General features: G+C 47.3%; 1 protein-coding gene across 2 annotated transcripts in view; it reads left to right on the top strand.

The window, feature by feature from the left end:
- Positions 1–15,956, top strand: part of LOC115165496 (rho guanine nucleotide exchange factor 25) — a gene marked incomplete at its 5' end in the record, with an annotated part of 36,911 nt that extends 20,955 nt beyond the window's left edge. Inside the window, 7 exon segments of one of the 2 annotated variants that reach the window (XM_029718661.1) lie at positions 335–385; positions 717–794; positions 1,300–1,491; positions 2,086–2,266; positions 4,209–4,453; positions 10,047–10,196; positions 13,745–15,956. In XM_029718661.1, coding sequence (XP_029574521.1) covers positions 335–385; positions 717–794; positions 1,300–1,491; positions 2,086–2,266; positions 4,209–4,453; positions 10,047–10,196; positions 13,745–13,873 — 1,026 coding nt within the window. 2 annotated transcript variants of the gene reach the window in all.
- Positions 15,957–16,576: the final 620 nt, after the last annotated feature.

Genomic DNA, 16,576 nt, shown 5'->3' with positions numbered 1-16,576 from the left:
TATGAAGTATATATAGTTTCTCAGCGAAACCCCATATTTGGTGCGTAACAAAAGTATTTTGACATTATAACACTTGCAGAGCTGTGTAATGGGAGTTTGAATTGTAACTTCCTGGGCGTTAGAGAGGAGACACGTCATACTCATCGTCCACGTCTCTAAAGCACGGATACTGGGGCAATGAACATGGTCATACAACTATCACCTAGCGCCAAGCTTGTACTCTCTCTGGTATTCAAATTGATCTGAGAAACTAAGAAAGCATCTTCCAGATGTCCTCACCTTACATTACATTGACTGGAACGGTCCTGACTCCATACTGCGTTTATGTGAACAGGACTTCCTCAAGTATTACACCAAAGCTGGGATGGACACAGAAGAGCTGGAGGTGGGTGTTGTTCTGATATAGATCATGCTGTTATTACAGTTTCTACCATGCATCTACATCTGCTAGTTCTCTAGGAACAGGTAACTACTAGAGCATGTGAGGCTCTGTGTTATTTTGTTCTCTCTTGTCAAACAACCTGTATTCAAGATTTGCTAGTTTTAAGGATCTCTCTCTCTCTCTCTCTCTCTCTCTCACACACACACACACACACACACACACACACACACACACACACACACACACACACACACACACACACACACACACACACACACACACACACACACACACACACACACACACACACACAACCACACACATACATACACAGAAAGCGGTAGAGGTGATGTGCTTTGTGCCCAAACGCTGCAATGACATGATGAACGTGGGACGCCTGCAGGGCTTTGAGGTAAGGCATTGGAATTTAGGGCTCAGTGTATCGTGGAACTTCTGCACCATTGAAATGTAAAGGCAATTTTCCCGTGTTAGCCAAGACTGCAGACACGTTAAACACTGCATATGTCAGCTCAATTGGAAATGATCTTCACATTTCTATAGCGATGAACTTCTGCAGCACAAATTGAATCAAGCCCTAGGTCTCTCTTTAAAATAGATCTCACAATTGATGTACTGCACTGTAAGCCAGTGTATCCCAAACCTCTTCTGAAGTAACTCCAGGCCCAGCCAGTCAATTTATTTGATGTATTCCAGAACTAGAACTGTTAATTCAACTAATGAGGGGTTTAGTGATTAGGTGATCATTTGAATCAGGTCTGCTAGTTTTGGAAAACATCAAGTCACTGGCCGGGGGCTCAAGCAGAGGTCCGCTGCAAGCCATATAGTAAACCTTTATCCTCTATTCATCCTGTGTCTCTTCTCTCCATCTCTCCCTCCATCCTTCCTTTCGTCCCCAGGGTAAGATCACGGCGCAGGGGAAGCTGCTCCAGCAGGACACCTTCACAGTGATGGAACAGGACAGCAGCTTTCTGTCCCGAGCCAAGGAGAGGCGGGTCTTCCTGTTTGAACAGCTGGTCATCTTCAGTGAGCCAATCGACAGGAAGAAAGGGTTCTCACTTCCTGGTTACACCTTCAAGAGCAGCATCAAGGTGGGCCTCTTCTCCTCTTCTAATTCTTATTCTATTCTCTTATTTAATTTCAGATTAGATTGAATGCAGAAACTTCAATTAAAGTTAGAAACAAAATAAAATGTGACTCATTAGCTACACTGGCATAACCAGTCGGTGTAAACAAACAAAATGTTTGTCCAAATCTAGCGTTGTGTACCAGTTACATAACCACCAGCAGTCTGAGACACATGGACAGAGTTGTGAGTGTTCTTGGAAGTCTCTGAAGCATCTGTGTCTGGTCTTTGATCAGTGTTGGTGAGGTATTTAATGACTTGCTCTCCTCCACCAGATGGTGGTCAGATGTGGTCTGTTCCAGGTGGATGGAACATTACAGGAATGTTCAGATAGATATGCATCACGTAGAACAAATATAATTGGAATAGGTAATCGTGTCAACTCTTTAAATCCTATCAGTAACGTTCCCAGGTTTTCCAGAAATTCTAGTTGGAGGATTCACGGATTCCTTCCTTATTCCGGAAAATCTTCCAACCAGGATTTCTGGAAAACCTGGGAATTTTGGTTAAGTAACCAGAATTGTGCCAGTCTACTGCATTCACCTGCGATGTGTTCCAGGTCAGCTGTCTGGGGGTGGAGGCTCCAGTGGAGGGGGAGGCGGACCGCCTGGTGCTGACGTCACGGGGAACTGATGGGAGCGTGGTACGCTATGTGCTGCAGACCACCTCCCCAGAGGTCTGCAGGGCCTGGGTCGATGATGTGGGACAGATCCTGGAGACCCAGAGGAACTTCCTCAATGGTAGGATGGAAAAACACAACAGCTTTACTTTCTAGATTCATATCTAGACCCCATGCTGCCAATGTGCTCAATGGTAGGGCTGCAGACCCAGATAGACAAAACCAAACAGTAAACAACCACTTACAAGTTACTCATGTCTGACCCTTCGGCTTAAGCTCAACATCCTCAAATTGTCCGATTGGAGACATACTGATGGCAAAACAAACCTTTATCAGTCACACGTCTGATGTTTAGACCTTTCAGCTTTCTTGCCACTTATGCAATGTGAGCACTGAGCAGTGGGACCAAGTCATTGTTTTACAAGTCACAAGTAAGTCTCAAGTCCCAAGTCAAATCCCAAGTCACGACCGACAAGTCTCAAGTCAAGTCTCAAGTCCTAAACTTTGAGTTTTGAGTCCTAAACAAGTCATAATGTGCTCTTCACCAAATTTAATACCATTTCATATTTTTAACAAGAGTAATAGTTAGTATATTACACTTACGCAAGTCATGAATGCTTTTACAAATATATATGTTTATTACTTTCCAAATAAAGGTTATATTTCCATGGAAATACATTGGTAGCCATGAGAAAGACCCGCCCCTCCCATAGCGATCGACTATCGAGGATCGCTATGGGGCGCAATCGGGCGATGTTGGCTTGTACAGAATAGCCCAACATTACACGCACACACACCCTCTCTGTGTGTGGTTACAGTAGGCTAACGGATGTCAATAGTTTTAGGAACAGCAGTAACATCAGGCAGGATTTAGGCTACCAACTGCCAAGCCAGTTCTAGCTCAATCTTGGGTGCAATGATCACGTTCCCTCACTGACTGACTGTGTGGAGGCTCATTGATTTAACGTTACATTAGCCTACATGCTACACTAGCAAAGTTATATATAGCTGTCGGCTATATTAGCCACGATGCTTCAAATGTCAAACAAAGTTGGAAATTGTTGCGCCTCCGTCAAATTTTTTTGCAAGTTGCCATCCATTTTTTGTTGACTACAGCATAGTCTTTATATCCGAAAAGAATAATTTTGGGTATCATCTTTCCAAGGGCTCTGTCTGAATTCACCCACCAGCGTTCCTCTGCACTGCCACGCACAACTTTTTCTCAGCTGGCACAATTTGATTGACTGTTGTCCGATTCAAACTGTAATCCGTTAAATGAAGAGTTGATGCGCTGCACACTTTTTTTAATAGCATAATTTTTTATATTTGTGCTTGGGGAGGGTATCAAGTCAGTTCGAGTCAATAGGCTCAAGTCCAAGTTAAGTCACAATGTCACGTCCTGACCAGTATAAAGATTATTTGCTATTGTAGTTTGGTCAGGACGTGGCAGAGGGTATTTTGTTTATGTGTTTCGGGGTGATGGTTTATGTTCTATGTTCTTTGTAGTTAGTCTGTTTCTATGTTTAGTTAATTGGGGTGTGGACTCTCAATTGGAGGCAGGGTTTGTCTAGTTGCCTTTGATTGAGAGTCCTATATATTAGGGTGTGTTTGTGTTTGTGATTTGTGGGAGGTTGTTTCTTGTTTTGCTGAGTGTGCCTGACAAGACTGTTTTGTTGTTCGTGAGTTCTTCGTTGTGTTATTTTGGTGTTCTCTTTATTTAAAATAAATTACAAGATGAGCATCCACATTCCTGCTGCGTTTTGGTCCTCTATCCCCGACGACAACCGTTACACACGAGTCATTGGTGTTAAAGTCAAAGTCGAGTTGCAAGTCACCATATTTGTGACTCGAGTCTGACTCGAGTCCAAGTCATGTGACTCGAGTCCACACCTCTGCTGAGCAGTAATGTTAGCCAAGAGCAGTTCAGTATCAAGTCGACTTACACAAACCATGAAACTCCAATTACCAATAATAATAGTTTGGCCATAAAAAAACACTTTAAAAATAAAAAAGGTGCCTAGTCTAAGTCCTCTCTCTCCGTCTTGTGCCATTCCTTCATCCAGCCCTCCAGTCTCCCATTGAGTACCAGCGGAGGGAGAGTAACAGCAAGTCCAACAGCCTGGGCCGGAACATGAGAGCCCCCCTGTCTGCGGCCAGAGGCCCCCTGCGCCCCCACTCTTCAGCCTCCATCGACCGCCAGCGCCTGCCCTGCCTCCTGTCATACAACACCTCCCTCCCCACCCTCTACCTGCCCAGCCAGGGGGGAACCTGCCCCCAGGGACCTGGCGAAACAAACACACCCCAGGAGGTAAGGTCACACATTCAAACTCTACACACACACCCCAGGAGGTAAGGTCACACATTCAAACTCTACACACACACCCCGGGAGGTAAGGTCACACACATTGCCAGTGGTAAGAGGTCCAGTTACACACACACTCACACTCACACACACACACACACACACACACACACACACACACACATCAGTGACCTACAGCTGTTAGACACATTGTTTCTGTTTGACCAAAAACAAGGAGACGCTGCCGTCCCCGTTTAGCTCGCTGGACTGGAATGGGCTCTGACCACATCCACACTACAGACTACATTACATAGACCACAACATCCACGCTACAGACTACATTACATAGACCACAACATCCACGCTACAGATTACATTACATAGACCACAACATCCACGCTACAGATTACATTACATAGACTACATTACATAGACCACAACATCCACGCTACAGACTACATTACATAGACCACAACATCCACGCTACAGACTACATTACATAGACTACATTACATAGACCACAACATCCACGCTACAGACTACATTACATAGACCACAACATCCACGCTACAGATTACATTACATAGACTACATTACATAGACCACAACATCCACGCTACAGATTACATTACATAGACTACAACATCCACGCTACAGACTACATTACAGAGACCACAACATCCACGCTACAGACTACATTACATAGACTACATTACATAGACTACATTACATAGACCACAACATCCACGCTACAGACTACATTACATAGACCACAACATCCACGCTACAGACTACATTACATAGACCACAACATCCACACTACAGACTACATTACATAGACTACATTACATAGACCACAACATCCACGCTACAGACTACATTACATAGACCACAACATCCACGCTACAGACTACATTACATAGACCACAACATCCACGCTACAGATTACATTACATAGACCACAACATCCACGCTACAGATTACATTACATAGACCACAACATCCACGCTACAGATTACATTACATAGACCACAACATCCACGCTACAGATTACATTACATAGACTACATTACATAGACCACAACATCCACGCTACAGATTACATTACATAGACTACATTACATAGACCACAACATCCACGCTACAGATTACATTACATAGACCACAACATCCACGCTACAGATTACATTACATAGACCACAACATCCACGCTACAGATTACATTACATAAACTACATTACATAGACCACAACATCCAAGCTACAGACTACATTACAGAGACCACAACATCCACGCTACAGATTACATTACATAGAGCACAACATCCACGCTACAGACTACATTACATAGACCACAACATCCACGCTACAGATTACATTACATAGACTACATTACATAGACCACAACATCCACGCTACAGACTACATTACATAGACTACATTACATAGACCACAACATCCACGCTACAGACTACATTACAGAGACCACAACTGTCACGTCCTGGCCAGTATATAAGGTTAATTGTTTTGTAGTTTGGTCAGGGCGTGACAGAGGGTATTTGTTTTATGTGGTTCAGGGTGGTGTGTTTGGTTTAAGGGTGTTTGTTTTAGTAATTCCGGGTGTTGGTTTATGTTTAGGTATTTCTATGTGGAGTCTAGTATGTCTGTTTCTATGTCTGGTGAATTGGTGTTGGGACTCTCAGTTGAAGGCAGGTGTTTTCTATCTGCCTTTGATTGAGAGTCTCATAAATGAGGGTGAGTTTGTGTTTGTGTTTTGTGGGTGATTGTTCTGTGTTCAGCCCTAGGCTTTGCCAGACTGTTAGTTGTTCGTTTGAAGAAGTGGACCAAGGTGCAGCGGAGTTAGTGTTCATTATTAGAATTTAATGTAAACAACGTGAACACTATACAAAACAAGAAAATGAGCAAACCGACAGCAAACAGTCCTGTCTGGAACAAAACACTGACAGAAACAATTACCCACAAACCCAAAGGAAAAAACATGCTCCTTATGTGTGACTCCCAATCAGCAGCAACGAGCTTCAGCTGTGCCTGATTGGGAGCCACACTCACGGCCCAAACAAAGAAATACAAAAACATAGAAAAGGAACATAGAACGCCCACCCAATGTAACACCCTGGCCTAACCAAAATAAAGAACAAAAACCCCTCTCTATGGCCAGGGCGTTACAGTACCCCCCCCCAAAGGTGCGGACTTCGGCCGCAAAACCTGACTCTGAAGGGGAGGGTCCGGGTGGGCCTTCTTACGGCGGCGGCTCAGGTGCGGGACGTGGCCTCTGCTCCACCCTTGACGTCGCCCTCTTCGGTGGCGCACCTGGCCGCGCCGAAGGTCTGGTGGGCGACACTGCCGGAGTGGCCAGACTGCGCGGAACTGCCGGAGTGGCCAGACTGCGCGGAACTGCCGGAGTGGCCAGACTGCGCGGAACTGCCGGAGTGGCCAGACTGCGCGGAACTGCCGGAGTGGCCAGGCTGCCCCGACCTGCCGGAGTGGCCAGGCTGCCCCGACCTGCCGGAGTGGCCAGACTGCCCCGACCTGCCGGAGTGGCCAGACTGCCCCGAACTGCCGGAGTGGCCAGGGACGCCCGCCAGCCCGGTGAGTCCTGTGCCTACGCCTAGGGCTAGGCCTCTGTCATGTCTCCCCAGCCTGGTGAATCCTGGGTCAGTGCCGTCAGAGCAGCCAGGGTCGCCCGCCAGCCAGGCGCAACCATCGCCGCCCGCCAGCCGGGCGCAGCCAGGGTCGCCCGCCAGCCGGGCGCAACAAGGGTCGCCCGCCAGCCAGGCGCAACCATCGCCGCCCGCCAGCCGGGCGCAACCATCGCCGCCCGCCAGCCAGGCGCAACCATCGCCGCCCGCCAGCCGGGCGCAACCATCGCCGCCCGCCAGCCGGGCGCAACCATCGCCGGCCGCCAGCCGGGTGCAGACAGAATCACCCACCACCAAAGGACCAAGCAGCAGAGGAAGGAGCAGAAGGCGTTCGAGTTGGACTGGCGGGAGAAGTGGACTTGGGAAGAAGTTCTGGACGGGGCCGGACCTTGGCATCAGGCTGGGGAGTATCGCCGCCCGCAGTGGGAAATAGAAGCAGCCAAGGCAGAGAGGCGTTGGTACAAGGCCAGAGTGGACGCGCTGAAGGAGATGCACGAGAGGCACCCCCAAGAAAATTTTTTGGGGGGGCACACGGGTAGTTTGGCTAGGCGAAGGAAGAGCCGGAAGCCAGCTACCCGTGGTTATATGGAGGAGCGTATGAGGTGGGGAGCGCCATGTTTCGCTGAGAAGCGCAATATCTCACCCATACGCACGCACAGTCCGGTGCGAGTTATTCCAGCCCCTCGCAGGTGCCGTGCTAGAGCGGGCATCCAGCCTGGTAGGAGGATGCCTGCGCAGCGCATCTGGTCGCCGGTACGCCTCCGAGGACCAGGCTACCCAACTCCCGCTCTACGCACGGCTACCATCAAGCCCCTGCACAGCCCAGTCTGCCCTGTACGAGCACTCCGCTCGTGCAGGGCTACTAGTTCCATCGAGCCAAGGCGGGTTGTGCAGGAGGTAAGATCTAGACCGGCTGTGCGCCTCCATAGCCCTGGGTTTCCAGCTCCTGTCTCTCGTGCGGACCCGGAAGTGCGTCCACCCAGTCCGACTCGTCCTGTTCCCGCTCCCCGCACTAAACGGCAAGTGCGTAAACCCAGCCTCGCCAGTCAACAGTCGTCGGAGCTGCCCGCCAGTCAACAGTCGTCGGAGCTGCCCGCCAGTCAACAGTCGTCGGAGCTGCCCGCCAGTCAACAGTCGTCGGAGCTGCCCGTCAGTCAACAGTCGTCGGAGCTGCCCGTCAGTCAACAGTCGTCGGAGCTGCCCGTCAGTCAACAGTCGTCGGAGCTGCCCGTCAGTCAACAGTCGTCGGAGCTGCCCGTCAGTCAACAGTCGCCGGAGTGGTCAGACTGCGCTGAACTGCCGGAGTGGCCAGACTGCGCTGAACTGCCGGAGTGGCCAGACTGCGCTGACTGCCGGAGTGGCCAGACTGCTACTGCCGGAGTGGCCAGACTGCGCTGAACTGCCGGAGTGGCCAGACTGCGCTGAACTGCCGGAGTGGCCAGACTGCGCTGAACTGCCGGAGTGGCCAGACTGCGCCTGAACTGCCGGAGTGGCCAGACTGCCCTGAACTGCCGGAGTGGCCAGACTGCCCTGAACTGCCGGAGTGGCTAGGACTGCCCTGAACTGCCGGAGTGGCCAGACTGCCCTGAACTGCCGGAGTGGCCAGTCTGCCCTGAACTGCCGGAGTGGCCAGTCTGCCCTGAACTGCCGGAGTGGCCAGTCTGCCCTGAACTGCCGGAGTGGCCAGTCTGCCCTGACCTGCCGGAGTGGCCAGACTGCCCTGACCTGCCGGAGTGGCCAGACTGCCCTGACCTGCCGGAGTGGCCAGACTGCCCTGACCTGCCGGAGTGGCCAGACTGCCCAGACTGCCCCGAGCTGACAGACTGCCCAGACTGCCCCGAGCTGACAGACTGCCCCGAGCTGACAGACTGCCCCGAGCTGACAGACTGCCCAGACTGCCCCGAGCTGACAGACTGCCCCGAGCTGACAGACTGCCCAGACTGCCCCGAGCCGCCAGACTGCCCCGAGCCGCCAGACTGCCCCGAGCCGCCAGACTGCCCCGAGCCGCCAGACTGCCCCGAACTGCCAGACTGCCTGGAACGGCCAGAACCTGAGCCGCCTCCAATATAGGTGGGTTGGGGAGGGGGGGTGTAGCACAGTGCCGTCGTTGACGGCAGCCACCCTCCCTTCCCTCCCTTTAGTAAGGGGGAATTTTTCTTTTAGGTATTGTTTGGGGGTAATTTTTTTTTTTGTTAAGGTGCTTCTGGGGTAGCACCTTTAAGGGGGGGGTACTGTCACGTCCTGGCCAGTATATAAGGTTAATTGTTTTGTAGTTTGGTCAGGGCGTGACAGAGGGTATTTGTTTTATGTGGTTCAGGGTGGTGTGTTTGGTTTAAGGGTGTTTGTTTTAGTAATTCCGGGTGTTGGTTTATGTTTAGGTATTTCTATGTGGAGTCTAGTATGTCTGTTTCTATGTCTGGTGAATTGGTGTTGGGACTCTCAGTTGAAGGCAGGTGTTTTCTATCTGCCTTTGATTGAGAGTCTCATAAATGAGGGTGAGTTTGTGTTTGTGTTTTGTGGGTGATTGTTCTGTGTTCAGCCCTAGGCTTTGCCAGACTGTTAGTTGTTCGTTTTCGTATTTTGTTATTTTTGTATGTTAATTTTTGTAGTGAATAAAAATCAAGATGAGCATTCACGAACCTGCTGCGTATTGGTCCACATTTTCCGATGACGATTTCGCACTATCGTCAGAGGAAGACGACAACCGTGACAACAACATCCACGCTACAGACTACATTACATAGACTACATTACATAGACCACAACATCCACACTACATGTCTGGATCAGGAATCCTTTAATTAATATCTGAAATAATCTGAGACCACATGACACATTTTTTTCATGTAACAATAAAGATGAACAATAATTTGTTTGCTCTCAGCTCTCAGTATCAGATGTTTAGTTGTGTTGTGTGTGGTCTTGTGTGTGTGTTTGCAGTCTCCTCTGGTCAGTAGGAACTCCCAGACAACAGTCTCTCAGTCTGACATCCAGCTAGCCTTCACCGACCAGTCTGCCCTGTCTCACTACTCCAGGACCCAACCCCCCCTGCAGTGCCAAGCTGTGTCCAACGGGCTGTATAGCACACAGGTCTACACACGTACACACACACACACACACACACACAAACACATGCAAGCGCACAGATGCATGCGCACACACACACCTATATGTGCACATGCACGGACTAGGGTTTGTATAACCCGGTTACCGGGATTTACTGGACAAAATCACTCCATTTTCTCAGGATAAATAACTGCGAGGAACCAGTAAGTTATAAAACAATATTTGTATGAACAGCATGGCGTGAAACGTAACTAGCAAATTACAGTGGCTTGCGAAAGTATTCACCCCCTTGGCATTTTTACTGGAATTAAAATTGGAATTAAAAATTTTTTGGGGGGTTAGTATCACTAGATTTACACAACATGCCTACCACTTTGAAGATGCAAAATATTTTTCTTTGTGAAACAAACAAGAAATAAGACAATAAGGCACATCTAGCCACTGGGATTTTTGCCCATTCTTCAAGGCAAAACCGCTCCAGCTCCTTCAAGTTGGATGGGTTCCACTGGTGTACAGGAATATTTAAGTCATACCACAGCTTCTCAATTGGATTGAGGTCTGGGCTTTGACTAGGCCATTCCGAGGCATTTAAATGTTTCCCCTTAAACCACTCGAGTATTACTTTAGCAGTATGCTTAGGGTCATTGTCCTGCTGGAAGGTGAACCTCCGTCCCAGTCTCAAATCTCTGGAACACTGAAACAGGTTTCCCTCAAGAATTTCCCTGTATTTAGCGCCATCCATCATTCCATCAATTCTGACCAGTTTCCCAGTCTCTGCCGATGAAAAACATCCCCACAGCATGATGCTGCCACCACCATGCTTCACTGTGGGGAGGGTGTTCTCGGGGTGATGAGAGGTGTTACGCCAGACATAGCGTTTTCCTTGATGGCCAAAAAGCTCAATTTTAGTCTCATCTGACCAGAGTACCTTCTTCCATATATTTGGGGAGTCTCCCACAAGCCTTTTGGCGAACCAAACGTATTTGCTTATTTTTTTCTTTAAGCAATAGCTTTTTTATGGCCACTCTTCTGTAAATACTAGCTTTGTGGAGTGTATGGCTTAAAGTGGTCCTATGGACAAATACTCCAATCTCCGCTGTGGAGCTTTGCAGCTCCTTCAGGGTTATCTTTGGTCTCTTTGTTGCCTCTCTGATTAATGCCCTCCTTGCCTGGTCTGTGAGTTTTGGTGGGTGGCCCTCTCTTGGCAGGTTTGTTGTGGTGCCATATTTTTTCCATTTTTTAATAATGAATTTAATGGTGCTCCGTGGGATGCTCAAAGTTTCTGATATTTTTTTTATAACCCAACCCTGATCTGTACTTCTCCACAACTATGTCCCTGACCTGTTTGGAGAGCTCCTTGGTCTTCATAGTGCCGCTTGCTTTGTGGTGCCCCTTGCTTAGTGTTGTTGCAGACTCTGGTTCTTTCAGAACAGGTGTATATATATACTGAGATCAGGTGACAGATCATGCGACACTTAAAGGATGTCCACCTGTGTGCAATCTAACTAATTATGTGACTTCTCAAGGTAATTGGTTGCACTAGATAGGGGCTTCATAGCAAAGGAGGTGAATACATATGCCAGGTTACCTGGGAGAAAAGTGATTTATTCTCGGGATGGAACTTTTGTAAAATACCGGGAAACTATTCAACCCTAGCAGGGACGCATGCAAACACACACGCAACATGCACCACACACATAGCACACACCACACACACAACATGCACCACACACACAGCACGCACCACACACATAGCACACACCACACACACAGCACGCACAACACACAGCACGCACCACACACACAGCACACACACAGCACACACCACACACACAACACACAGCACGCACCACACACACAGCACGCACCACACACACAGCAAGCACCACACACACAGCACGCACCACACACACAGCACGCACCACACACACAGCACGCACCACACACACAGCACGCACCACACACATAGCACGCACCACACACACAGCCCACACCACACACACAGCACGCACCACACACACAGCACACACACAGCACGCACCACACACATAGCACGCACCACACACACAGCCCACACCACACACACAGCACGCACAACACACACAACACGCACCACACACACAGCACGCACCACACACACAGCACAAACCACACACACAGCACGCACCACACACACAGCACGCACCACACACACAGCACGCACCACACACACGGCACGCACCACACACACGGCACGCACCACACACACAGCACGCACAACACACAGCAAGCACCACACACATAGCTCGCACCACACACATAGCAAGCACCACACACATAGCTCGCACCACACACATAGCTCGCACCACACACATAGCAAGCACCACACACACAGCAAGCACCACACACACACAGCACACGCACACATAGCACACACACACATAGCACGCACCACACACAGAAATACACAAATGCAAGGATACAAAACCAGATTACTTTTCCTAGAACCTATTCCCCTAATTTGTTATGGGAAAGCATGCATGCTGAAATGTAATTATATAATTTACACATCACTACATTTCAATCTGCTTTCTAGTTTTATCGTATGTCTTATAGGCATGGTCTATCACCCATGTCAAGAACATTTAGAGAAATAATTAATAATGGTTCATATAATTCTAATTATTATACGCTCATTTACGTTCATTAAAATTTGAAAGGCTTCAGTAAACTCAAATGATTTGTACAGCAATAGAGGAGGAATTTAAGTAGAAGGAATCTGCATCAAAATGAGAGGTAGGCTACTACTCCCCCTGTCGGCCACAAACAGAAAACATAATTACTCTTCAGACTGAAAGAGCATTGGGAATATTGTAGAGGTGTTTTGTCTGTAACAATATGAAGAACCACAGATTGGAGGTGTGTTGCTGTACACTAATTGCTCTATTTAGCCACAACTCATCATCATCATCCTTCTCTCCTTTCAGACTGGGGAACAATAGTGTTAGCTAGGTATCCTGTTGTTGACCTCTGAGTGTCTCAGACCACCATGAACCACACAACCCTCTGTCTTCACTAATACAGACCATCTCTGCTGCTTGTACTTAGTGAGTGGTGCCGACAGACTAACATTGGTTCTGACTAGCTGGTTTGCTGTTCTATGTATTTACTCGGGGCTACATGGGGCCTATGGGTAGATAACAAACAGGAAAGAGGCTGACCCAGAGAAGCAAGTCCGAAAGTCAGAGATGCCTATCAATGGCCTAATTGTTTTCTCTCATGGTGGAATTTCCGCATTGTGTTGTTGTGACTGATATTTTTAACAGGAAAAACAAACCACAAATGGCTGTGGCTGATATGGTGAATCATTTACTAAGCATCTTACTTCTTTAACATTTACCCTGAACAGATTTTCTGACATCTAGATTTCTACCCAGAGTTATTCACAATGGCTATAGTAAGGCATATGCATCTGTTCAAGAGAAAAACAACAACAGTGAACTAGTACTAGTTATTTAGGTTACATTTCATTCAATCTATCAACATTTCAAGTAAAAACGTATTTTAATCTGAGTGTCCTCCTCCACCAGCAGAGAGCAGGAGAGGGCTGTCGTAGCAGAGTGCTGCCTGGTGAGGCTGGACCTCCTCCTGTATCCATCCCTGGTCCCTCGGCTGGCCGGCGCTACAGCAACCTGGCCCAGCTCAATGAAGATGACCTATGAACCGTGACCGATAGGAGGAAAACTGGAAGGTCATGAACCTCCACAGCTAGCGCAGAGAGAAGCAGGAGGACCTCAATCTAGACCTAACGTCTGTTGATGCTGTTGTAACTTTAGGGACCTTTTGAAGATGGATGGATGACTCTCTTTATGGAGCGAGGACTGGATGGAGGCTGCTTTTTCAGACTGTATGAGGATGGTTCACTGACATCATGGAGAAGTGTGTACATACTGCATGTCTGTAAAATGCGTCTGTGTGTTTATGCGTGTGTACAGGATAGGCGGTTGCTCTTCTTGTACCAACATGCAGATAAAAGGACTCCACCTTGAAGAGAATAGGACTGTAGATCTGAACGGATCTTTCTCTCAGCTCTCTCACCCTGCTGGATTCTTCTATCCCTCCTTTATAAAGACAACTATTTGTATTTTCAGGCCATTGTCGAAACATGCCATCATTCCGCCACTAAATGGGGCCTACAGTACACTATGTTGCTGTAGTAGACAATGAGGAGAGAGGGGATGCCAGCTAGATTAATACATTTCATCTGTATATATGTAGAAGTTTGGATTCATCTGTTATAGAAAATAGCTTTTCTGCTCCTGCTGCAGTGTTTCAAAAAGACGAGAATGAGAGAACTCCCATGTCCTCTTTTTCTGTTTGACCGAAGCTGGCTCTTGTTTGATCTGAATATTCTGTAATATAAAGGGGCGAGGGAGCCCCCTGGAGGCACTCTGCAGGCGTGGCATCACTCAGACTCAGTCTTTCCTCATATTCAGATGGATTCCTTGGTAAGTTCTCAATTACATACTCCTCGCATCCTCTCTCCTCATCTCCTTCTCAAAACCCATTGAAGGAAATGGTCAGAGGGAAGGGACCTCTGGCTTTCTCATCCAATTAGTTTTTAGAAGGAGAAGAAGAGAGAGGACGCAAGGAGTATGTAATTGAGGTCTTTCCCTTGTGTCCTTTGCTCCCATCCTTTCGCTAAACGTCAGAGAGTAAGGAGAGGATTATAAGAGATGGGGAGAGGATGGGAGGAGAGGAACGAATTGAGCCAGGACTATGAAGATGTGGCCAGAGAAATGGCCATGCTAATGCTTGGGGATGGAGAACGACACATTTTTCAAATGTATATTTTCTTGACGTCCTCTAGGTACGTCCTAGGAGACATTCATGGGTTGTATTGAAATATGAAATAAGATGTCACACAGTCGTCTGTCAATTAAGTTCAATGTTGATGTGCCACAGCTTTCTGCTGTATTTATTCATCTCGGCTGGCTTTTGCTACTGCATACTACTACTACTACTACTACTACACACCACACCATACATCTCTGCTTCTTAGATAAAGGATGACAGTTTAAAGACCGCTAACTACTTGGGTTATTGTGTCAGTTGACAATATGGATAAAAAGTTCTGCATTCTCTGTCCACATTAAAATGAGATGTGTGCCAAAAACGGAAGTTTTTGAGACGTCAAATACTTCAGTTTGTATTGCCGCTAAAATTTTATTACCAAATGTTGTGTTTAACACGTCAAATACATGTAGTTGTGATGTTGTGTATTTCAACGCCCAACCTTTCATCTTATTAATCAAAGCAAATGACTGTAAACAGAGACGATAAGAGAAGAGTCTGACATCTAGCATGTCCGCTATAGGTGAATTCCTCTCTATGACCAGTACAGGTCAATATAAGGCTTCCACATCCAGATAGCAGTCTAATAAGACCGCTGCACCAAAGATCAATGGCTTCGAATTCCAATGGCACCTCTAGCTAAATCTATTTCAAATATCAGCACCGAGGAGAGCCCTACCGTGACTGTTTCAATTCAGAACACCATCCCATACAAACCCAGAGCACTCAATGACCACGGGGTGCCGTTTGTAAAGTTAAACAGAGAAGACTGTTATATTTCAGTGGCAATTAGTGATCTAGCATTTTGTGCATGTGACTTAAATATGAAGGAATACCACTCCTGAAATGAATATCGAGTAAAGAGCGGGAATATGGGTTATAAAGATGCCATATTTGACAGAATAGAATCTGTTGTATTATATTAAATAAAGTGAACTTTTTAATTAAGAATTGCCTATTTTTATGTAATTTCTGAAGGTCTATCACTCTAACATTGAGATAATTTGAATATATATGGAAATATATCAGGAGTATGTAACGGCTGTCTTCTGAAATGAACCAAGGCGCAGCAGGTATGTGAATATTCATGGTCATTTATTGCCAAAAAAGGAGTAGAGCATTCACTTAACAACAAAAGGGTGACAACAGTGACAGTTCTACAGGCTAATACAAGCAGTGTAAAAAAAAAAACAACCACCCACAACCCCACAAGGCAAAGTAGGCACCTTATGTGTGACTCCCAATCAACCACAACCCTCTACAGCTGTGCTTGATTGGAAGTCACACGGCCAAAATTAATGAACCAATAACAAACACACACTCCCTTCTGCCACGTCCTGACCCAACTACCCCCTCTACTGGTCAGGACGTGACAGAGTAATAATACATGGGGATTACAACCGAATCCGTTCAAAATATTGAAGAGGAGTGGGACAACATTACACATTCAACATCCCGATCAACTCTATGCAATGGAGATGTGTCGCGCTACATCAGGCAAATGGTGGTCACACCAGATACTGACTGGTTTTCTGATCTACGTCCCTACTTGTTTTTTAAGGTATCTGTGA

Source organism: Salmo trutta, chromosome 28 (genome assembly GCF_901001165.1).
Source record: "Salmo trutta chromosome 28, fSalTru1.1, whole genome shotgun sequence".
Taxonomy (NCBI): domain Eukaryota; kingdom Metazoa; phylum Chordata; class Actinopteri; order Salmoniformes; family Salmonidae; genus Salmo; species Salmo trutta.
Note: the sequence above shows the minus strand (reverse complement) of the source record. Positions and strands in the feature narration are given on the sequence as shown.